Consider the following 24,258-nt stretch of genomic DNA (forward strand, 5'->3'; position numbering starts at 1 on the left):
TCGCCAAAGGTTTTTGTTGTACTTTTAAGGCCCATTAAGAGGTTACACTGAGAGGGTGAAGGTCATTGGAACGTTCAAACGAAAACAGCCACCACAGCTGGAAGATGCACACATTTGGTCCTGCACTGGATACGACGTGTCAGCCGATACATGGATATCGGCAGAAGCCGTGACGATATTCAATGTACTAAACACCTGTTTTAACTGCACTGTTTAAGATCTGTCTCTTTGGCAAATTGCTTGTTTGTAGGCAGTCCCATTCGCTAATTGCCTAATGAGCTGTAGCCTTTGTACATAAGACGTTAATTTCAAGCAGACTGCGACTGCACCTGCACACTCTTGTCAGGCCAGCTGCAAGCTTCATGTAAGTAAATCTGGCCCGTAGTTCTTTCGCTCACTTTTGAAAGAAAGAAAAAACATTTGTTGTAATTTGTTTTTATTTTAATGTATCTTTGGTGTATGCTGTATGTACATGCCCTGACATAAATGTGTTCTGTCTGAAACTGTCTAAATGGTACAAGCCTCTTCTTTCATTTAAGTCTTCAACCATGTGTGTGCAGTAAATATATTTTGAGATATTGACACTTTTTAGGACTTGAACAAAATAGGTGGAAATCGCCACCTATCGCCAAGCACTGCTCTATCTTGGACTCGGCGCAATACGGCGGTAACCCAAACACAAGTGTTTTTGTTACCTTCAGAGTCTTGCAGCTGACATGTTATGGTCCTGCACATACTCTATGAATATAGCAAGCGGGCATGTGCCTATATGGGCCAGTTGGTCTTAAGGTGAGGTGTAGTCATGGAAACTGACAGCTTGTTGCTATTTTGATCTAGCATTTACATTACGACCGACCAAAGCCTGGTCTGAAGTCATGTTGCAGTTTCATCGCTATCTTAATGGCATAATAGTAGTTATGTGCCTACATGGGCTCCTACATGGGCTACTGCTACTGTGTGTACACCCTCCCCTTCTGTCCGTTACAAATGGCGCAAAACAACAAGCATATTCCACCGTGGTTATGCAGTGCCTCCTCTTTTATGCATCACTGTTTTGATGTCAAACATGCCGATGCTGTATCTCACAACAACAGCAGTATCTTCTCTATATCGATACGCCAACTTTTCCTTCTCGGCCAAGTGTAAAATTTTCCAAATTTCAAGCATTCCCACTGTGATGTTTTCATGTGCCAATTCAAGGTTCGCATAAAAACGGTGAAACCCCACTAGAGATGCAGAAAAGCAGAGGCAGCTCATACCCATGGTGAAATATGATGGTGGGTCAGTGATGTCTTGGGGCTATTTTAATTCCAGCTGTCCAGGGGCACTGGTTAAGATCAATGGTGTAATGGATTCCACCAAGTATCAGGTCATTTTGGTGGCCAATCTGGTTGCCTCTACCAATAGGATGAGAATTAGCTGTAGGTGGACCATCCAGCAAGTCAATTACTGTACCCAAAGCATACATCAAAATCATACACAGACTGTCAATAAAATATATGTTCTGCAATGGCCATCTCAGGAGTTGGATCGCAATCCAATCGAAAACCTGTGGGCTGAACTGAAGAGGGCAGTTCATAAACACACACTCAAGAATGTGAAGGATATTGCAAGAGGAATGGTCCAAATTTGTTAATGTGAAATCAATTTTTTATTAAATGAATGTTTAATTTTGTTGGGTTCCACTGATATAATTGATGAAGTAAAGTATTTTTCACATGTTGGCATTTTGAGTTCATCTCAATAATTATATTGGATCTATTTTTAAGTATTTTTTGTGGATTGCCAGTCAGGGGTGCCAATGATTATGGAGCCCACTGTATATCCCAGGAAACCCATGCAGACCTATATGAAGAAGACAAGGGCATATGAAAACCACTGACTGAATAACCAATGAACAATTAACCATGAAACAATTATACAATTACATACATTGAGACGAGTGAAAACATGGGAGAGGAAATCAGACGACCCCTTGTGGCCATCAGGGGCATTGGTGACAAAATCTCTCTGTTGGGCGTCTTGCTAAATCTACCATCATATTAGCAGGGGCAAACACAGTTGGATCTAGAGCAGAGATGGACAAATGCCAGATTTGATAAATGCATTTTATTGTGGTCAAATTTATGAGTGAATCGGTCATGCTGCATTTAGCGAATCAGCTGATTGAGCCAGGGTAACTGGTGGCAGTAAAATCCTGCATATCCCACTGATGGGAAGAGTGCATTTGGAATTTGTGTAGCCACTAATTGCTTAAGCCTCCTGTTCGGCCTTCAGCAATAAATCCAAAAAAGTCCAAATAAGTCCTCAAGGCCCCTCACTATCTTTCTCTCTGAGCATCATTCTCCCAATGACAACAAGAAGTTAGAAATATTGCATGCAAGTGTGGTGTGTATGTGTGCGTGTTTTTCTTTTTCTCTCTCTCTCTCCCCTGCTGAATTATTTCCCTGCTTTGCAAATCAAGGTAGTTACGAATCTAATGTGCTGTTCTCACAAGTGGAGAGTCTGTTTAACCTGGCTGAGGTTTTTATTATCTTGTAAATATGAACGCAACCGTAATTTGAGACGTCAACGTCTCAACAGCATGGATGGGGTTAAAATCCTTCAGTGCTTCGAGCCATGAATAAAAAATGAAATAAATGATTAACAATCCCAAACAAGGGACACAACCTCAATTATGATCATTCTGTCATGTTGCATAAACTACACACAAGCGTTTATTTTGTTTTCTGTTCCCTTGGTGTTTTGCTCTGGGTCAACATTCTGGGATATAAGAAGGACAGTGAATGCTTTGATTCAGCACAATCTTTCCAACTGATCTATCATCAACTTCAAGGCCATTCATCGACTAAAAGAGAAAAATCAAAAGACAGTAGCTTCCAATCAATATAAAATAAGTTATTATATACTGTATGAGAGATATTGACAACTATTTAGTCTATGCAAGTTTGCCTTGTTATTGGTAAGTATTAGACCTTAATTTACAGCTGCAATTTTCTGTTTACCTTGACGGGAAGCAATTATTCTAACTGAAATTTTTATCAGAAATAAGTTTACTGTTTTTTTTGAAAAAGCAACAAAAGTGTCTTTAAGAGGAATACCACTTACCCAGAACCAGAAATATTTAATGGAAAAACATGGAGACTGATCTTTTAGACCTTTCCCTTTCTCGAGAGAAAAATGGAAATTTAATGAATGAGAAAAGGGCTCACCAACCAAGTGAAACTGTTTTAGGACACCTCGCTATTGCAGAGAATATGATTTGTAAAAATGACTGAATGAACAATAATGAATGGAACAATAATAATGGACATATTAATCCTTTTACTGTATGAAATCAAAGGGGTTTTGGGCACATAGTACTCGGCACTATGTATTTTATGAAGTCACAGAAGTGATCACAAAGTGTGATAAAGTAGAATTCATAATGCAATTTTAGCCCTGGAATGAACATTTTTTTTGGTTTATTTCAGACACACAAGATGAATCTGAGTTTCTGTGGTTTTTGTAGCAAAATATTTTATCTACTGTTAACTGTAGTCCTTGAGGTATTCATTACTGCAGATTAACCTGTTGTCTATTTTCAGGTCCTGAAGGACTGGCTTTTCAGAAGGTGAGAAACAGTGAGGAGCAAACAAACCTGCCATGAGCCCCCTGAATTCAGCCTACTTTACAAACGACAGTATTGTGCATCCTGACTTCTTTTTCATAAGTGGTTTTGCTGGTATTCCCCACACAAACTATTACTATGTCTTCTTGTGCTTTGTTTATGCTCTGACTGTAGTGGTAAACACCTTTGTCATGTTTATGATTTACACTGACCACTGTCTTCACAGTCCGAAATACATTGCAGTTTTTAATTTGGCTGTGTCCGACTTGTTTGGAAGTACTGCACTCATTCCTCAGATGATTGACACCTTCCTTTTTAAATCACACTTAATCTCCTTTGAGGCCTGCTTGACAAACATTTTTTTTGTCTTTGCATTTATCACGATGCAGTCTTTCACGCTAACTCTTCTTTCTTATGACAGATATGTTGCTATATGCTTTCCACTGAGATACAATGAGATTGTGACTAATAAATCAATATTATTGATCACAACTATGTTATGGATTTTGGCAGCAATAACCACTCTCTTATCTGTGAGTTTTATCAGCACACTGTCATTCTGCAAATCCACTGTGGTAAACAGTTATTTATGTGATCCTGGTCCCTTACATCTTTTGGCGTGCAATGACAACACTCCAAGTTCTGTGATTAATTGGACACATCCTATTATGATTCTCTGGTGTCCAGTACTTTTTATCATAGGTACATATATTTGTATAGCCAGAGCATTATTCAAAATTGCAGAAGCCTCTGAGCGCCTGAAAGCCATGAAAACCTGCACCTCTCATTTGATCTTGGTGAGTGTGTTTTACCTTCCTATAGCTTTTGCCTTTGCACTGGGCTCTATCATTCACCATAATGCCAGGATTATTAACCTGTCTCTAACGACCATCTTGCCCCCTGTGCTGAATCCAATCATTTACTCACTGAAGACAGAGGAATTCACAGAATCCATTAAAAAGCTTTACAGAAGAAAGAAGATGCACTGTGCAGAACAAATTAATTCATGTTTTAATGTTCACAAATGAAGGACTATCAATCAATCAAACTTTATTTGTATAGCACCTTCCATACAAGGAAATGCACTTCAAAGAGCTTTCCATGCAAATGCTATGTGATTGAACAGAAGATTAAACAATGACAACTAACGCACATCAAAATTTAGATAAAAACTTTAATATGTTAAAATAAAGAATGATAAAATAAATAAATAAATAAATAAAATAGAAGTTCATCATTAGAATCTTGGAATAAAACACAAAATAGTAAAACAATAAAAAATAAAATTCTAATCATAAAATTATCGCATTTGCTAGCTGTCTTTGTTTGGATTATCCTGTTTATTCCTAAATTCTGCCTGCCAGAATTGTTTTGCTCTCGCACCACCACGTCAACGTCCCCCTGTGAGCTCTGCTTCTCAAAACCCCCATGAGGGGGGCTTTGTAGTCACTCCCTGTTTCAGCTGTTTATACAACACGGAGAGGTAAGAGGCAGAGCTTTGACACCAACGTTTGCATTTAAATTAAACCTCAATGAATATTCCTCAATTCATTGTGACGTGTCTGACTGAACTGATAAATGCTGCCTCACCAAAGGTAAGCAATTCTTTCCCTCAAAAAATTATGGTCCAATTTAAGAATAAGGATTATATATATAAACCATTATTTTCTTTTTCTTAGCTCACTTCTATGGCATGTCCGGCCAACATATTTCTGGTTTGGTAGAAATATGAAATATGAATGACTACAGATATCTTTACCAAATTGTGTACACAAGCTCACATCAAGTTTGTGCAGAAATATAATGTAGGTCTGGGTTGGTCCATGACTTGAATTGAGATATTTAGTTACACTATAAAAAGATATGGCGTTTAGTAATTTTTCTTTTGAGTGCACTCTATGTACAAGTGTACTGTCTCAAATTTCTGAATAGTACAAGCCTCTTCTTAAACTGAAGTCTTCAAACATGTGTGTGTAGTAAATTATTTTTGAGATATTGACACTTTCATTGGACTGTAGCCTTCTTAAATAAGATGTTAATTTCAGGTAGACTGCACCGACAGACTCTGATGCAAGCTCCATGTATGTAAACTGGCCAATTATTTTTTTTCCACTCACTTTTATGGCACATCCTGCCAATATATTGCTGGTTTGGTAGAAATATAATATATGCAGATGTTTTGTATTTGGTGAGATTTGGGGACACTTGAGGACATCTGGGTGCAGTTTTGAGAAAACTCATGTGGAATTTGAATGCCTGTCGCTATCTTTATAAAATTTTGTACACATGTTCAAATAAAGCTTGTGCACAAATATAACAAAGTTCAGGGTCGGTCCTTTAGATATTCAGTTCTAAACTAGAAAAACATTTATTTTATTTTCATTTATATTTTGTGTACCCTGTATGTACATGCCCTGACATAAATATGTTCTGTCTCAAATTGTCTAAATGGTACAAGCCTCTTCTTTCATTTAAGTCTTCAACCTTATGTGTGCAGTGAATAGTTTTTAGATGTTGACACTTTTATTTGACTAGAACAAAATAGGTGGAAATTGGCCCCGAAATTGGGCAATGTGCAAAGGTTTAAAAGCATTTCAGACATGTAACCTGGTGCAAGGCCATGCAGCGCTTTAAAAACTGGCAAAATAACTTAAATAAGAAAACTATGTGGTTGCCAGTGTATGGACTTTAGAATCGGTTTAGAAACTTTTGCTTTCCTTCTCGTTCATGTCAAATAAATAAATATGGGTGTGAATGATAATAAAGCACATCTTGGACTTGATGTTTTTGTTACTTTCAGAGTGTAAATATGGGTGTGAATCATAAAAAAGCACATCTTGGACAGAGTGTTGTCATGTTATGGTTTGAATATCGCAAGTGGGCATGTGCCTATATGGGCCGGTTGGTCTTAAGGTGAGGTGTGGTTATGGTAACTGTCAGCTTGTTGCTAATTTGATGCAGAATTTACATTACGACCGACCAAAACCTGGTCTGAAGTCATGTTGCGGTTTCATTGCTAGCTTAATGGCATAATAGTAGTTATGTGCCTACATGGACTCCTACATGGGCTACTGCTACTGTGTGTACACCCTCCCCTTCTGTCCGTTACAAATTGCGCAACACAAATAACTGTGTCTGTTTCTGGATTTAAGACCAACTCCATCCATCCATCCATCCATTATCTTAACCCGCTTATCCTGAACAGGGTCCCATGGGGGGCTGGAGCCCATCCCAGCATACATTGGGCGAAAGGCAGGAATACACCCTGGACAGGTCGCCAGTCCATCACAGGGCACACACACCATTCACTCACACACTCATACCCACAGGCAAATTAGACTCTCCAATCAGCCTAACCTGCATGTCTTTGGACTGTGGGAGGAAACCCACGCAAACACGGGGAGAACATACAAACTCCACACAGGCCCTGGCCAACGGAAATTCAAACCCAGGACCTCGTTGCTATTAGGTGGCAGTGCTACCCACTGCTTTAAGATCAACTTCTGCTCTTAATTATTTAATTAGCCCAATCATTTACGTGATCTGTCATTTGATGAAAATGCATTTATTGGAGTTGATAAATGCTTTTTATTGTGGTCTAATTTATGAGTGAATCGGTCATGGTGCATTTAGCAAATTAGCTGATTGAGCCAGGGTAACTGGTGGCAACAAAATCCTGCATATCCACTCTTCTCTCTCTTTGGAATTTGTAGAGCCACTAATTGCTTAAGCCTCCTGTTCGGCCTTTCAAGAAACAGTATAGCAATCAATTCCAAAGCTTTCCAAATAAGTCCTCAAGGCCTCTCACTATCTTTCTCTCTGAGCATCATTCTCCCAATGACAACAAGAAGTTAGAAATATTGCATGCAAGTGCGGAGTGTATGTGTGCTTTCTTTCTCTCTCTCTCTCCCCTGCTGTTTTATTTCCCTGCTTTGCAAATCAAGGTAGTTACGAATCTAAAGTGCTGTTCTCGCAAGCGGATAGTCTGTTTAACCAGGCTGAGGTTTTATTACGTCACAGTTTTTATTATCTTGTAAATATGAACACAACCCTAATTTGAGACGTCAACATCTCAACACCGTGGATGGGGTTAAAATCCTGCAGTGCTTCAAGCCATGAATAAAAATCATGATCATTCTATCATGTTGCATTAATTATACATGAGTGTTTATTTTGTTTTCTGTTCCCTTGGTGTTTTGCTCTGGGTCAAAACTCCAGGATATAAGAAGGACAGTGAATGCTTTGACTCACCACAATCTTTTCCACCTGATCTATCATCAAGTTCAACGCCATCTTCTAAAAGAAAAAAATCAGAAGACAGTGGCTTCCAAACAATAGAAAATGAGTTATTCTATACTGTATGAGAGATATTGACAACTATTTGGTTTGCCTAGTTATTGGTAAGTATCAGATCTTAATTTATTCCTTAATTTATTTATTTCAAAGAGCTGCAATTTTCTGCTTAGCTTAACGTGCACAGCAATAATTCTAACTGAAATTTGAATCTGAAATAAGTTAACTGTGTTTTAAAAAAGCAACAAAACTTTATTTCAGAAGAATAATACTTACATAGAATATTTAATAGAACCTGGACCTGACGTACGTATCTTTTAAACCTTTCCCTTGCTCGAGACAAAATGTGAAATGTAAAAAAGTGAGAAAAGGGCTCACTAACCAGGTAAAACTGTTTAAGGACACCTGGTTATTGGAGAAAATATAACTTACAAAAATGACTGAATGAACAATAATGAAAGGAACAGTAATAATGGATATATTAATAATTTTACTATATGAAATCAAAAGGGCTTTTGGGCACTTGGAATTATATATTGACTTGGCGCTATGTATTTTAGTCACAGAAGTGATCATTGAAAGTGTGACAAAGGAGAATTCATAATGTCATTTCTTTATTTTTGGTTTATTTGAAACACACAAGATCCATTAATTAAATAATTAATAATGAATGAATCTGAGCCTCTGTGTTTTTTGTAGTTAAATATTTGAGGTATCGTTAACTTTGTAGTACTTGAGGGATTCATTAGTGCAGGTTAACCTGTTGTCTATTTTCAGGTCCTGAAGGACTGGCTTTTCAGAAGGTGAGAAACAGTGAGGAGCAAACAAACCTGCCATGAGCCCCCTGAATTCAGCCGACTTTACAAACGACAGTATTGTGCATCCTGACTTCTTTTACATAAGTGGTTTTGCTGGTATTCCCCACACAAACTATTACTATGTCTTCTTGTGCTTTGTTTATGCTCTGACTGTACTGGTAAACACTTTTGTCATGTTCATGATTTACACTGACCACTGTCTTCACAGTCCAAAATACATTGCAGTTTTTAATTTGGCTGTGTCCGACTTGTTTGGAAGTACTGCAGTCATTCCTCAGATGATTGACACCTTCCTGTTTAAATCACATTTAATCTCCTTTGAGGCCTGCTTGACAAGTGTTTTTTTCATTTTTTCGTTCATCTCTATGCAGTCTTTCACTCTAACTGTGCTTTCCTATGACCGATATGTTGCTATATGCTTTCCACTAAGATACAATGAGATTGTCACTAATAAATCAATATTGGTGATCACAACCATGTTATGGATTTTTACAGGAATGGCCAGTCTCATATCTGTGAGTTTCATGAGCAGGCTGTTATTCTGCAAATCCACTGTGCAAATAAACAGTTATTTCTGTGATCCCGGTCCTTTACATCTTTTGGCATGCAATGACAACACTCCAAATTCTATAATGAATTGGACACATCCTGTTCTGATTCTCTGGTTTCCAGTACTTTTTATCACAGGTACATACATTTGTATAGCCAGAGCATTGTTAAAAATTGCAGAAACCTCTGAGCGCCTGAAAGCCATGAAAACCTGCACCTCTCATTTGATCTTGGTGAGTGTGTTTTACCTTCCTATATGCTTCTCATTTGCACTGGGCTCTATCATTCACAATAATGTCAGGATTATTAACATGTCTCTAACAACCATTTTGCCTCCTGTGCTGAATCCAATCATCTACTCACTGAAGACAGAGGAATTCACAGAATCCATTAAAAGGCTTTTCAGAAGAGAGAAGATACGCTTTATAGAGAAAATTAATACATGTTTTAACCACAAATGAATGACTATCAATCAATCAATCAATCAATCAAATTATGATTAATATCATTCCATTTTTCAGCTGTCTTCCAACAGGGAGTGATAAGAGGCAGAGCTTTGATGGCAAAGTTTGCATTTAAATTACCCCCCAATAAATATAGCTTAATTCCTCGTGAGTTGTATGACTGAACTTGCCAAAGGTTTTTTCCAACATTTAAGGCCTGTTAAGAGGTTACTCTGAGAGGGCCCTTTGTGGTTCATACTTTAACCCTATCTTTTCCCCCTTGTGGTTTAATGGTCGACGTCACAAATTATCATTCCATTCACAAAATACGCTGCAATAAGACCAAAAAACGACAATTTTTAACAATGCCAAATTGTTAAAAAGACTCTCCGCTAGCGAGAACCGCAGTTTAGATGCTTATCAACCTTTTATTTACAAAGCAGGGTCTCCAGCCTCCCCCTCGCCACACTGATGGTTTACAACCCTCACCTCACCACAAACTCAGACAAAAGGTATATTTTAACAATCCTTGAAACCATTTCTTTTGTCAAAAAAGTATGGTTAAATTTAAGAATAAGGATAAAAATTCAAAAATATATATACAATTCAGAAGTTGCATTTCATAGCTCACTTGTATGCTATGTCCGGCTGAACATATTTCAGGTTTGGTAGAAATATAAAATATGCATATGTTTTGTATTTGGAGAGATTTGGGGACCCTTGAGGGTATCAAGGACAGCAACTGAGTGCAGTTTTGGGAAAACTGGCGGAAGCTCTAGGCAGGGTGGATGCCTCCACCTGGACCTGCGGTGCATCCTGGGCCCAGGGTAGGCATCAGCAGCGAGAGTCAGGAGGTCAGCCAGGTAGTCCAGAGAGCTGGCCTCCACATCCTCCCATGACCACGACTATCAGTTTAAAGGGCTGCAAGCTCGGTGTGGGCGTCGCTGTCCCTTTTTATGTGCCCTCCTCCGCATGGTTTCCACCAAAAATTCTGGCAAAAATGTACAATTGATGCAGGGAAACGAAATAGCTCACAGGCAATCCTTTATAGCCCAATAATGAGGTAATTGGCCACAGCTACGGTGATTACAATCAATCACAGCTGTCTGTAGGGCCGGTGCTGCCACCTGGTGGATAACACATTACTATTCCCCTCCTGGCACCACACCATGTACCAATCAGACATAGGAAGTGAGTACATATAGCACTATTCAAAACATGGAGTCTACAAAGTTCTTCACATAAGGAAAAACATACACTAGCATACACACATAACAAATAGTAAGAATTTTGTTCGACAGTGTGGGTCTCATAACTATATAAATATGTTATCTTTTCTGTGATGTGTGATATTGTTTTTTGGTTGTTTTCTCATGCCAAGACCTTGGGGAGACAAATAAAAAGCCTTGAAACAAATTACGTGTTGGCCAAGTAGTTTTATTTCACGTTTTTTTTCTCACCTTATCTCACTGCAGTTCACACACACACACACATACACAATCCAATTAAATGATCTTCATTTGTCCATGTCACCGAGACTGTTCAAAACTAAGAGGAATGAAAATTGGCCACAATATCCTTCTGAATTAAGTATATATTTTTTTAAATGTACAAATTTAATACATACCGTTTGTCCTAACCATGTACTAACTGTACAACGGTTGTGTTAAATTAGCTGCTCTTTATTGTTTTTCTTTTCCGAAACACACTCTATGATGGTGGACACCAACCTTACTATATTCAACAGAAAAACTACGTTTAAAGTGAGAGATAATATTTTAATGGTTGGCAAAAGCTGAAAAAGACAGAAAATTCACAGAAGCACCAAGACCATTATCTTGACCTATGCGCTGACAAGGCTTCCAACACACAATGCATTAATACCTGCTATGGGTACTGTAACTATGGTGGTCTACTTCAAACAACATGTACCACTCGGCAGGCTGCTGAGGATTCAATCAAATATTCTCTTTGAATCAGTTTGTTTTAAACTGACTAGTTAGCTAGGTCACTAAGCAAGCACAAAAAGAGAAGCGATGAAATGATTCATGCCCTTTACTTTCTATAACTTGCTACCCAAGACCATGTAAATACTATGATACTAACGACAACCCATGCTAGATGCCGAAAGCTGATCGGCTTAGAAACACATTTCCTCAGGGTCAGGCTATGTGTATGTGTGTGTGTGTGTGTGTGGCAGTAATTATTTTCATAGGGTCAGTCGCAGTTGCTGTATCTTCTCAAATCAGCATGCAAGTCTGGTTCGGACATTATCAACGACCGTGCCTCTGTTAATACAGTGTGCACCTCATTGGCACCATTCATAAAAATGAAGAAAAGAGGCTACATATAATAAAGAACACAGATATATTTTCAAACATATGGGAAAACTCCATACTTTTATTTCAATACATTTTCAATAAATTATTGGCACCCTTAACAATTATTGTAAATAGAATCGAACAAACTTTGGAAAGCCTATTGTTTAGCCTATGTCATTGGCACAACCCCTGCCAGGCCTGGTGATCCCTGTTTTTTAACAGGTTCCACTTCAACCTTACCTACCAGCCTGGCTCCAGGAATGTCAAGCCTGACGCACTTTCGCAAAAAAGTGCTTTCTGCAATTGACCTTCACCTGTTTGACCTGCCTGAAAGTTAATAACGACTTTGATTGGGTTCATTGTTCTGAAGCCTGACAGACATGATCATTCTATCATGTCGCTTTAATTTCGCTTGAGCATTTCTTTTGTTTTCTGTTGCCTTGGTGCTTTGCTCTGGGTCAACATTCTGGGATATAAGAGGGGCAGTGAATGCTTTGATTCACCACAATCTTTCCAACTGATCCATCATCAACTTCAAGGTCATTCATCTACTAAAATAGAAAAATCAAAAGACAGTGGCTTCCAAACAATAGAAAATGAGTTATTCTATACTGTATGAGAGATACTGAAAACAATTTGGTCTATGCACGTTTGCCTTGTTATTGGTAAGTATTATACCTTAATTTATTGTGTCATTTACTGATTTCAAACAGCTGCAATTTTCTGTTTACCTTGACGGGCATAGAAATGATTCCAATTGAAATTTGAATCAGAAATTAGTTTACTGTGTTTTAAAAAAGCAACAAAAGTGTCTTTAAGAAGAACACCACTTACACAGAACAAGAACACATTGATACAATTCATAATGCAATTTTAGCCCTGAAAAAAAATATATATATATATATTATATATATATATATATAAATATATAGCAAAATATTTTATCTGCTCTTTACTTTGTAGTGCTTGAGGGATTCATTACTGCAGGTTAACCTGTTGTCTATTTTCAGGTCCTGACGGACTGGCTTTTCAGAAGGTGAGAAACAGTGAGGAGCAAAACAAACCTGCCATGAGCCCCCTGAATTCAGCCTACTTTACAAACGGCAGTATTGTGCATCCTGACTTCTTTTACATAAGTGGTTTTGCTGGTGTTCCCCACACAAACTATTACTATGTCTTCTTGTGCTTTGTTTATGCTCTAACTGTACTGGTAAACACTTTTGTCATGTTTATGATTTACACTGACCACTGTCTTCACAGTCCAAAATACATTGCAGTTTTTAATTTGGCTGTGTCCGACTTGTGTGGAAGTACTGCACTCATTCCTCAGATGATTGACACCTTCCTTTTTAAATCACACTTAATCTCCTTTGAGGCCTGCTTGACAAACATGTTTTTTGTTTTAGACTTTATCACTATGCAGTCTTTCACTCTAACTCTTCTTTCTTATGACAGATATGTTGCTATATGCTTTCCACTGAGATACAATGAGATTGTGACTAATAAATCAATATTGATGATCACAACTATATTATGGATTTTTGCAGGAATGGCCAATTCCCTAGCTGTGATTTTTATCCACACACTGTCATTCTGCAAATCCACTGTGGTAAACAGTTATTTATGTGATCCTGGTCCCTTACATCTTTTGGCGTGCAATGACAACACTCCAAGTTCTGTGATTAATTGGACACATCCTATTATGATTCTCTGGTGTCCAGTACTTTTTATCACAGGTACATACATTTGTATAGCCAGAGCATTATTCAAAATTGCAGAAGCCTCTGAGCGCCTGAAAGCCATGAAAACCTGCACCTCTCATTTGATCTTGGTGAGCGTGTTTTACCTTCCTATAGCTCTTGCCTTTGCACTGGGTTCTATCATTCACCATAATGCCAGGATTATTAACCTGTCTCTAACGACCATCTTGCCCCCTGTGCTGAATCCAATCATTTACTCACTGAAGACAGAGGAATTCACAGATTCCATTAAAAAGCTTTACAGAAGAAAGAAGATGCACTGTACAGAACAAATTAATTCATGTTTTAACCACAAATGAATGACTATCAATCAATCAAACTTTATTTGTGTAGCACCTTCCATACAAGGAAATGCACTTCAAAGAGCTTTCCAATGCAAATGCAATGTGATTGAACAGAAGATTAAACAATGACAACTAACGCACACCAAAATTTAGATTAAAACTTTAATATGTTAAAATAAAAAATGATAAAATAAAAAAATAAATAAAATAGAAGTTCATCATTAGAATCTTGGAATAAAACACAAAATGGTAAAACAATAAAAAAGAAAATTATAATCATAAAATGATCTCATTTGCTAGCTGCATTTGTTAGGATTATCCTGCTTATTCCTAAATTCTGCCTGCCAGAATTGTTTTGCTCTCGCACCACCACGTCAACGTCCACCTGTGAGCTCTGCTTCTCAAAACCCCCATGAGGGGGGCTTTGTAGTCACTCCCTGTTTCAGCTGTCTTACAACACGGAGAGGTAAGAGGCAGAGCTTTGACACCAACGTTTGCATTTAAATTAAACCTCAATAAATATTCCTCAATTCATTGTGACGTGTCTGACTGAACTGATAAATGCTGCCTCACCAAAGGTAAGCATTTCTTTCCCTCAAAAAATGATGGTCCAATTAAAATATATATATTAGTTATATTTTGTTGAACTTTACAAAGATATGGCGTTTGTAATTTTTCTGACATGAATGTTTACTGTCTCAAATTGTCTAAATTGTCTAATTGTCTAAATAGGCCCAGAAATTTGGCAATGTGCAAAGGATTAAATGCATTTCAGACATGTAGCCTGGTGCAAGGCCATGCAGAGGTTGACAAACTGGTAAAATAACTTAAATACGAAGACTATCTGGTAGCCAGTATATGGACCTCAGAATCAGTGTAATATTTGCTTTCCTTCTTGTCCATGTGAAATAAATAAATATGGGTGTGAATAATAAAAAAGCACATCTTGGACTTGGTGTTTTTGTTACTTTCAGAGTGTAAATATGGGTGTGAATAATAAAAAAGCACATCTTGGACTTGGTGCTCTTGTTACTTTCAGTATTGTCATGTTATGGTTTGAATATAGCAAGTGAGCATTTGCCTATATGGGCCAGTTGGTCTTCAGGTGAGGTGTGGCCATGGAAACTGACAGCTTGTTGCTATTTTGATCTAGCATTTACATTACGACCAACCAAAGCCTGGTCTGAAGTCATGTTGCGGTTTCATTGCTATCTTAATGGCATAATAGTAGTTATGTGCCTACATGGGCTCCTACATCGGCTACTGCTACTGTGTGTACACCCTCCCCTTCTGTCCGTTACAAATGGCGCAAAACAACAAGCATATTCCACCGTGGTTATGCAGTGCCTCCTCTTTTATGCATCACTGTTTTGATGTCAAACATGCCGATGCTGTATCTCACAACAACAGCAGTATCTTCTCTCTATCGATACGCCAAACTTTTCCTCCTCGGCCAAGAGTAAAATTTCTCTGTTTTTCCAAATTTCAAGCATTCCCACTGTGATATTTTCATGTGCCAATTCAAGGTTTGCATAAAAACGGTGAAACCCCACTAGAGATGCAGAAAAGCAGAGGCAGCTCATACCCATGGTGAAATATGATGGTGGGTCAGTGATGTCTTGGGGCTATTTTAATTCCAGCTGTCCAGGGGCACTGGTTAAGATCAATGGTGTAATGGATTCCACCAAGTATCAGGTCATTTTGGTGGCCAATCTGGTTGCCTCTACCAATGAGACTTAGCTGTAGGTGGACCATCCAGCAAGTCAATTACTGTACCCGAAGCAAACATCAAAATCATACACACTGACTCATTCATCATTCATTATCCTGAACAGGGTCGTACGGGGGCTGGAGCCTATCCCAGCATACATTGGGCAAGAGGGAGGAATACACCCTGGACAGGTCACCAGTCCATCACAGGGCACACACACCATTCATTCACTCACACACTCATACCCACGGGCAATTTAAACTCTCCAATCAGCCTCACCTGCATGTCTTTGGACTGTGGGAGGAAACCCGAGTACCCGGAGGAAACCCACGCAGACACGGGGAGAACATGCAAACTCCGCACAGAGAGGCCCCGGCTGACGGGGATTCAAACCCAGGACCTCCTTGCTGTGAGGCGGCAGTGCCACCCCACTGCACCATCCGTGCCGCCCAAATTTGTTATTGTGAAATCTAATTTTTATTGGCTGGTTCCAGTGATATAATTGATAAAGTATTTTTAACATGTTGGCATTTTGAGTTCAACTCAATAATTATATTGTATCTATTTTTACGTAATTTTTGTGCATTGCCAGTCAGGGGTGCCAATGATTATGGAGCCCACTGTATATCCCAGGAAAACCATGCAGACCTAAATGAAGAAGACATATGAAAACCACTGACTGAATAACCAATGAACAATTAACCATTAAACAATTAAACAATTACTTACATTGAGACGAGTAAAAACATGTGAAGGAAAATCAGATGACCCCTTGTGGCCATCAGGGGCATTGGTGACAAAATCTCTCTGTTGGGCGTCTTGCTAAGTCTACCATTATATTTGCAGTCTGCCAAGGGCCAAACACAGTTGGATCTAGAGCAGAGATGGACAAGGTGGGCTGTATCTGTTTCTGGATTTAAGACCAACTTCTGCTCTTAATTATTTAATCAGCCCAATCATTCACGTGATCTGTCATTTTTATCCACATTCCGTGATATAAACAGGAGTTGATACATTTTATTGTGGTCTAATTTACGAGTGAACAGGTACTGGTGCATTTAGCTCATTAGCTGATTGAGCCAGGGTAACCGGTGGCAGCAAAATCCTGCATATCCACTCTTCTCTCCCAATGACAACAAGAAATTAGAAATATTGCATGAAAGTGTGGAGTGTATGTGTGCGTGTTTTTCTTTCTCTCTTTCTCCCCTGCTGTTTTATTTTCAAGGTAGTTATGAATCTAAAGTGCTGTTCTCACAAGCGGAGAGTTTTTTTAACCAGGCTAAGGTTTTTTTACGTCACAGTTTTTATTATTTTGTAAATATGAATGTAGCCCTAATTTGAGACATCAACATCTCAACAGCGTGGATGGGGTTAAAATCCTGCAGTGCTTCGAGCCATGAATAAAAAATGAAATAAATGATTAAAAATCCCAAACAAGGGACACAAACTCAATCATGATCATTCTATCATGTTGCATTAATTATACATGAGTGTTTATTTTGTTTTCTGTTCCCTTGGTGTTTTGCTCTGGGTCAATATTCCGGGATATAAAAAGGACAGTGAATGCTTTGACTCACCACAATCTTTTCCACCTGACCTATCATCAAGTTCAACGCCATCTACTAAAAGAGAAAAATCAGAAGACAGTGGCTTCCAAACAGTAGAAAATGAGTTATTCTATACTGTATGAGAGATATTGACAACTATTTGGTTTGCCTACTTATTGGTAAGTATCAGATCTTAATTTATTCCTTAATTTATTTATTTCAAAGAGCTGCAATTTTCTGCTCAGCTTAACGTGCACAGCAATAATTCTAACTGAAATTTGAATCTGAAATAAGTTTACTGTGTTTTAAAAAAGCAACAAAACTTTATTTCAGAAGAATAATACTTACATAGAATATTTAATAAAACCTGGAGACAAAAGTGAGAAAACGGCTCACTAACCAGGTAAAACTGTTTTAAGACACCAGGTTATTGGAGAGAATATAATTTTAAAAAAATCACTGAATGAACAATAATGAAAGGAACAGTAATAATGGATATATCAATAATTTCACCATATGAAATCAAATGGGCTTTTGGGCACTTGGACTTATATATTTACTTGGCGCTATGTATTTTAGTCACAGAAGTGATCATTGAAAGTGTGACAAAGGAGAATTCATAATGTCATTTCTTTATTTTGGCGGCACGGGTGGTGCAGTGGGCAGCACCGCCACCTCACAGCAAGGAGGTCCTGGGTTTGAATCCCTGTCAGCCGGGGCCTCTCTGTGCGGAGTTTGCATGTTCTCCCCGTGTAATGTGGGTTTCCTCCGGGTACTCCGGTTTCTTCCCACAGTCCAAAGACATGCAGGTTAGGCTGATTGGAGAGTCTAAATTGCCCATAGGTATGAGTGTGTGAGTGAATGGTGTGTGTGCCCTGCGATGGACTGGTGACCTGTCCAGGGTGTATTCCTGCCTTTCGCCCAATGTACGCTGGGATAGGCTCCAGCGCCCCTGAGACCCTGTTCAGGATAAGCGGGTTAAGATAATGGATGAATTAATTAATTTCTTTATTTTTGGTTTATTTGAAACAGACAAGACCCATTAATTCAATAATGAATGATTCATTAATCTGAGCTTCTGTGGTTTTTGTAGTTAAATATTTGATGTACTGTTAACTTTGTAGTGCTTGAGGGATTCATTACTGCAGGTTAACCTGTTGTCTATTTTCAGGTCCTGAAGGACTGGCTTTTCAGAAGGTGAGAAACAGTGAGGAGCAAACAAACTTGCCATGAGCCCCCTGAATTCAGCCGACTTTACAAACGACAGTATTGTGCATCCTGACTTCTTTTTCATAAGTGGTTTTGCTGGTATTCCCCACACAAACTACTACTATGGCTTCTTGTGCTTTGTTTATGCTCTGACTGTAGTGGTAAACACCTTTGTCATGTTTATGATTTACACTGACCACTGTCTTCACAGTCCAAAATACATTGCCGTTTTTAATTTGGCTGTGTCTGACTTTTGTGGAAGCACTGCACTCATTCCTCAAATGATTGACACCTTCCTGTTTAAATCACACTTAATCTCCTTTGAGGCCTGCTTGACAAGTGTTTTTTTCATTTTTTCATTCATCTCTATGCAGTCTTTCACTCTAACTGTCCTTTCCTATGACAGATATGTTGCTATATGCTTTCCACTGAGATACAATGAGATTGTGACTAATAAATCTATATTAGCGATCTCAATGGTGTTATGGATTTTGGCAGGAACGGCCAATTTCATATCTGTGATTTTTATCACCAGACTGTCATTCTGCAGATCCACTGTGATAGACAGTTATTTCTGTGATATTGGCGCCCTTCATCTTTTGGCGTGCAATGACAACACTCCAAGTGCTGTCATGAATTGGACACATCCTATTATGATTCTCTGGGTTCCAGTACTTTTTATCACAGGCACATACATTTGTATAGCCAGAGCGCTATTAAAAATAGCAGAAGTCTCAGAGCGCCTCAAAGCCATGAAAACCTGCACCTCTCATTTGATCTTGGTGAGTGTGTTTTATCTTCCTATTGGCTTTGCCTTTGCACTGGGCCCTATCATTGACGAGAATGCCAGGATTATTAACATTTCTCTAACTACCATCTTGCCACCTGTGCTGAATCCAATAATTTATTCTCTGAAAACAGAAGAATTCACAGAATCCATTAAGAAGCTTTACAGAAGAAAGAAGATACACTGTACAGATAAAATTAATACATTTTTTAATCACAAATGAATGACAATCAATCAAACTTTATTTGTGTAGCACTTTTCATACAAGTAAATGCACTTCAGAGAGCTTTCCATGCAAATGCAATGTGATTGAACAAAGCAATAAAACAATGACAACACCAACATTTGATTAAAACCTTCTTATGTTGAAATTAAGAATGGTAGAAAAACATCCATCCATCCATCCATTATCTGAACCCGCTTATCCTGATCAGGGTCGCAGGGGGCTGGAGCCTATCCCAGCATACATTGGGCGAAAGGCAGGAATACACCCTGGACAGGTCGCCAGTCTATCGCAGGGCACACACACCATTCACTCACACACTCATACCTACGGGCAATTTAGACTCTCCAATCAGCCTAACGTGCATGTCTTTGGACTGTGGGAGGAAACCGGAGTACCCGGAGGAAACCCACGCAGACACGGGGAGAACATGCAAACTCCGCACAGAGAGGCCCCGGCTGACGGGGATTCGAACCCAGGACCTCCATGCTGTGAGGCGGCAGTGCTACCCACTGCACCATCCGTGCCGCCGGTAGAAAAACAAATAAATAAAACTTAAAATCAAAACCCAAAATGCTAAAACAAAAATAAAATAAAACGATAATCATAAAACAACGGCATCCTAAAAAAAATCCTAACTAAAAAGGTATATTTCAAGTTTACATTTAAAAGTGTCAAGACTTTTGATTGCCCTCAGAGCTGTAGCCTTCATAAATAAGATGTTAATTTCAGGCTGGCGGCTCTGATGCAAGCTTCATGCATGTAAACTGGCCCAATTATTATTATTTTTTGTTCACTTTTATGGCACGTCCAGCCAATATATTTCTGGTTTGGTAGAAATATAAGATATGCAGATGTTTGGTATTTGGAGAGATTTGGGGACACTTGAGGACATCTCTTTTACATTAAATTACATTAATGGCATTTGGCAGACGCTCTTATCCATAGCGACGTACAACAAAGTGCATACCCATAACCAGGGATAGGTGCGCTGAAAGACGCTAGAGGGAAGTACAATTTCAACTGCTACCTGTACAACAAAGATAAGGACCAGGGCCTATTTGAATTTTTTTTTTTTTAAACAAACAAATAAACAAACAAACAACAAAGCAAAAGTGACCAATCTTAACTATCCAAACACTGCTTAACTAGCCAACTGAAAATACAGATGCACAAAGTAAATCACAAAGACAACAATTAAGGTTCACAGGGAGGTAGGGAGGGACGGGGAGAGGTGCTGTTTGAAGAGGTGCGTCTTCAGTTTGCGCTTGAAGGTGGTGAGAGATTCTACAGTTCTGACCTCAACGGGGAGTTCGTTCCACCACCGTGGAGCCAGAACAGAAAGTAGTCGTGAGCGTGAGGTGGAGGTTCAGAGAGGGGGAGGTGCCAAGCGGCCTGTGGAGGCTGAACGAAGAGGTCTGGCAGGGGTGTAGGGTCTGATGATTTTTTGAAGACCCCTTAACTGCTTGGAAGGCTAGCACCAATGTTTTGAATATGATGTGAGCCATGACAGGCAGCCAGTGGAGGGAAGTAAGCAGGGGGGTGACGTGCGAGTATTTGGGAAGGTTGAAGACCAGACGAGCTGCTGCATTCTGGATAAGATCTCTTGAGGACAAAACTCATGTGGAATTTGAATACCTGTCGCTATCTTAATAAAGTTTTGTACACACGTTCAAATCAAGCTTGTGCACAAATATAACAAATTTCAGGGTCGGTCCTTGAGATATTCAGTTCTAAATTGAAAAACCTTTTATTTTATTTTAATGTATCCTTTGTCTACCCTGTATGTACATGCCCTGACATAAATGTGTACTGTCTCAAATTGTCTAAATGGTACAAGCCTCTTCTTTCATTTAAGTCTTCAACCATGTGTGTGCAGAAAATTAGTTTTTAGATATTGACACTTTTATAGGACTAGAACAAAGTAGGTGGAAATTGGCCCAGAATTTGGGTGATATGCAAAGGGTTAAAAGCATTTCAGACATGTAACCTGGTGCAAGGCCATGCAGCGCTTTAAAAACTGGTAAAATAACTTCAATATGAAAACTGTCTGGTAGCCAGTGTATGGACTTTAGAATCGTGTGTAATATTTCCTCTCCTTCTCATCCATGTCAAATAAATAAATATGGGTGTGAATAATAAGAAAGCACTTTGGATTTGGATTTCACCTTTAGGGCTCTATCTTGGACTCGGCGCAATACGGCGGTAACCCAAACACAAGTGTTTTTGTTACCTTCAGAGTCTTGCAGCTGACATGTTATGGTCCTGCACATACTCTATGAATATAGCAAGCGGGCATGTGCCTATATGGGCCAGTTGGTCTTAAGGTGAGGTGTAGTCATGGAAACTGTCAGCTTGTTGCTAATTCGATGCAGCATTTATATTATGACCGACCAAAACCTGGTCTGAAGTCATGTTGCAGTTTCATCTCTATCTTAATGGCATAATAGTAGTTATGTGCCTACATGGGCTCCTACATGGGCTACTGCACTATGTGTGTACACCCTCCCCTCCTGTCCGTTACAAATGCCGCAACACAAATATACATGTATATTTCACCATGGCCTCTCCTTTCATGCATCAGTGTTTCATGCATGCCAAACATGCCGATACTGTATCTCACAACACACAGCTTTATGTTCTCTGTCGATACACCAACATTTCCGAATCAGCCAAGTGGAAAATGTTGGTGTTTTTCCGAATTTAAAGCATTTCCACTGTGATTTTCTTTTGCACAAATTCAAAGTTTGCATAAAAAAGGTGACAGCCCACTAGAGATGCGTAAAAGGAGCAGCACCTCATACCCACGGTGAAATATGGGTCACTGATGTTTTGGGGCTGTTTTAATTCCAATGGTGATTTCGGTCATTTTGACTGACAATCTGGTTGCCGCTACCAGAAGGTTATGATCCAGGTCCAGCCCTCAGCACCAGCACCAGCACCGACTCTGCCTCAGGACCCGTCTCTGGCCACCATGCGGTCTCTGGCCCCTGATCTGCTTCGGCCTGTCTCAAGCTCCGACCCCAGCCGCTGCACCATCTCAGACCCCAGGCCCCTCTCGGTCCTGAACACAGAACCCCCACGGCTGCCTGAAGCTCCAGCATCACCTGATGAACCTCTGTTCCCATGAAGCCCCATGCCCTCCTGAAATCCAGTGCTCTCCTGAAGTTCTGTGTTCTCCTGAAGCCCAGGCTTGCCTGAAGCCACATGCTCTCCTGAAACCTTGTGCTCTCCTGAAGTTCTGTGTTCTCCTGAAGCCCAGGCTTGCCTGAAGCTCCCTGATCTCCTGAAACCTTGTGCTCTCCTGAAGTTCTGTGTTGTCCTGAAGCCCAGGCTTGCCTGAAGCTCCATGCTCTCCTGAAACCTTGTGCTCTCCTGAAGTTCTGTGTTCTCCTGAAGCCCAGGCTTGCCTGATGGTCTGTGCTCTACTGAAGCCCTGTGGCCATCTGCAGCTGCAGTGCATCTGGGTGCAGTTTTGGGAAAACTGATGTGAAATTTGAATGCCTGTTGACATCTTTATCAATTTTCTACACATTTCTGTCAACATCAAGTTGACAAAATGTGCACAAGTATAAAGTTGTTGTGGGTTGGTCTAAACTATGAGAAGTTTTGTAATTGTTTTGTATTTTACCTTTTCTGTGCACTGTATTTACATGTTCTGACACAAATATGAATTGTCTGATATTTCTGAATAGTACAGGTCTTCAACCATGTGTGTGCAGGAAATTGTTTCTGAGATATGGACACTCTTATATGACGAGTGCAAAATAGGTTGAAATTGCTCTCCAGCAGGGCACAGACTCAACCATGATCATTCTATCATGTTGCTTTAATTTCACCTGAGCATTTCTCTTGTCTTCTTTTCCCTTGGTGTTTTGCTCTGGACCAACATTCCGGGATATAAGAAGGACAGTGAATGCTTTGACTCACCACAATCTTTTTCAACTTTCCTATCATCAAGTTCAAGGTCATACATCTACTAAAAGAGAAAACTCTACAGTGGCTTCCAAACAATAGAAAATTAGTTATTATATACTGTATGACATTGACAACTATTTGGTCTATACAAGTTTGCCTTGTTATTGGTAAGTATTATACCTTAATTTATTCTGTCATTTATTCATTTCAAAGGGCTGCAATTATCTGTTTAGCTTGACAGGCAAGGCAATTATTGCAATTGAAATTTGAATCTAAAATAATTTTACTGTATTACTGTAAGCAACAAAAGTATCTTTAAGAGGAATAATATTTACACAGAACCAGAAATATTTAATAGAAGAACATTGACTTGACATACATACTTGACTTTTAAACCTTTCCCTTTATCGAGAGAAAATGTGAAATGTAACCAACCAGGTAAAACTGTTTTAGGACACTCTTTATTGTCGAAAAATGACTGAATGAACAATAATGATAGGAACAGTAATAATGGAACTATTCATCTTTTTACTACATGAAATCAAACGGGATTCTTCTACTTGGCATTATGTATTTTATGCAGTACAAAAGTGATCCTTAAAATTATGAAAAGAAGAAGTCATATTGTAATTTCAGCCATGGAATTATTATTTTTTTGAGACACACAGGAGCCATTAACTCAATAATGAATAATGAATTAATCTGGGCTTCTGGGCTTTTGTAGTTAAATATTTGATGTTTTGTTAACTTTATAGTGCTTGAGCTCATTACTGCAGGTTAACCGG

General features: G+C 39.0%; 3 protein-coding genes across 3 annotated transcripts; all 3 read left to right on the forward strand.

The window, feature by feature from the left end:
- The first annotated feature begins 3,645 nt into the window (after nucleotides 1-3,645).
- On the forward strand, nucleotides 3,646-4,638 carry LOC133133421 (olfactory receptor 1571-like). Its single transcript, XM_061249519.1, has one exon. It carries the CDS (start codon nucleotides 3,646-3,648, stop codon nucleotides 4,636-4,638), a length of 993 nt encoding a protein of 330 aa, XP_061105503.1.
- A 4,100-nt stretch (nucleotides 4,639-8,738) lies between these two features.
- Nucleotides 8,739-9,731, forward strand: LOC133133422 (olfactory receptor 1571-like). Its single transcript, XM_061249520.1, has one exon. The coding sequence runs from the start codon at nucleotides 8,739-8,741 to the stop codon at nucleotides 9,729-9,731; it is 993 nt and encodes a 330-aa protein (XP_061105504.1).
- Nucleotides 9,732-18,565: 8,834 nt separating this feature from the next.
- LOC133133423 (olfactory receptor 1500-like) lies at nucleotides 18,566-20,301 on the forward strand. The gene is made up of 2 exons (XM_061249521.1): nucleotides 18,566-19,517; nucleotides 20,288-20,301. Exons 1-2 carry the CDS (start codon nucleotides 18,566-18,568, stop codon nucleotides 20,299-20,301), a joined length of 966 nt encoding a protein of 321 aa, XP_061105505.1.
- Nucleotides 20,302-24,258: the final 3,957 nt, after the last annotated feature.

This window comes from Conger conger, chromosome 7, assembly GCF_963514075.1.
Source record: "Conger conger chromosome 7, fConCon1.1, whole genome shotgun sequence".
In the NCBI taxonomy this organism is placed as follows: Eukaryota; Metazoa; Chordata; class Actinopteri; order Anguilliformes; family Congridae; genus Conger; species Conger conger.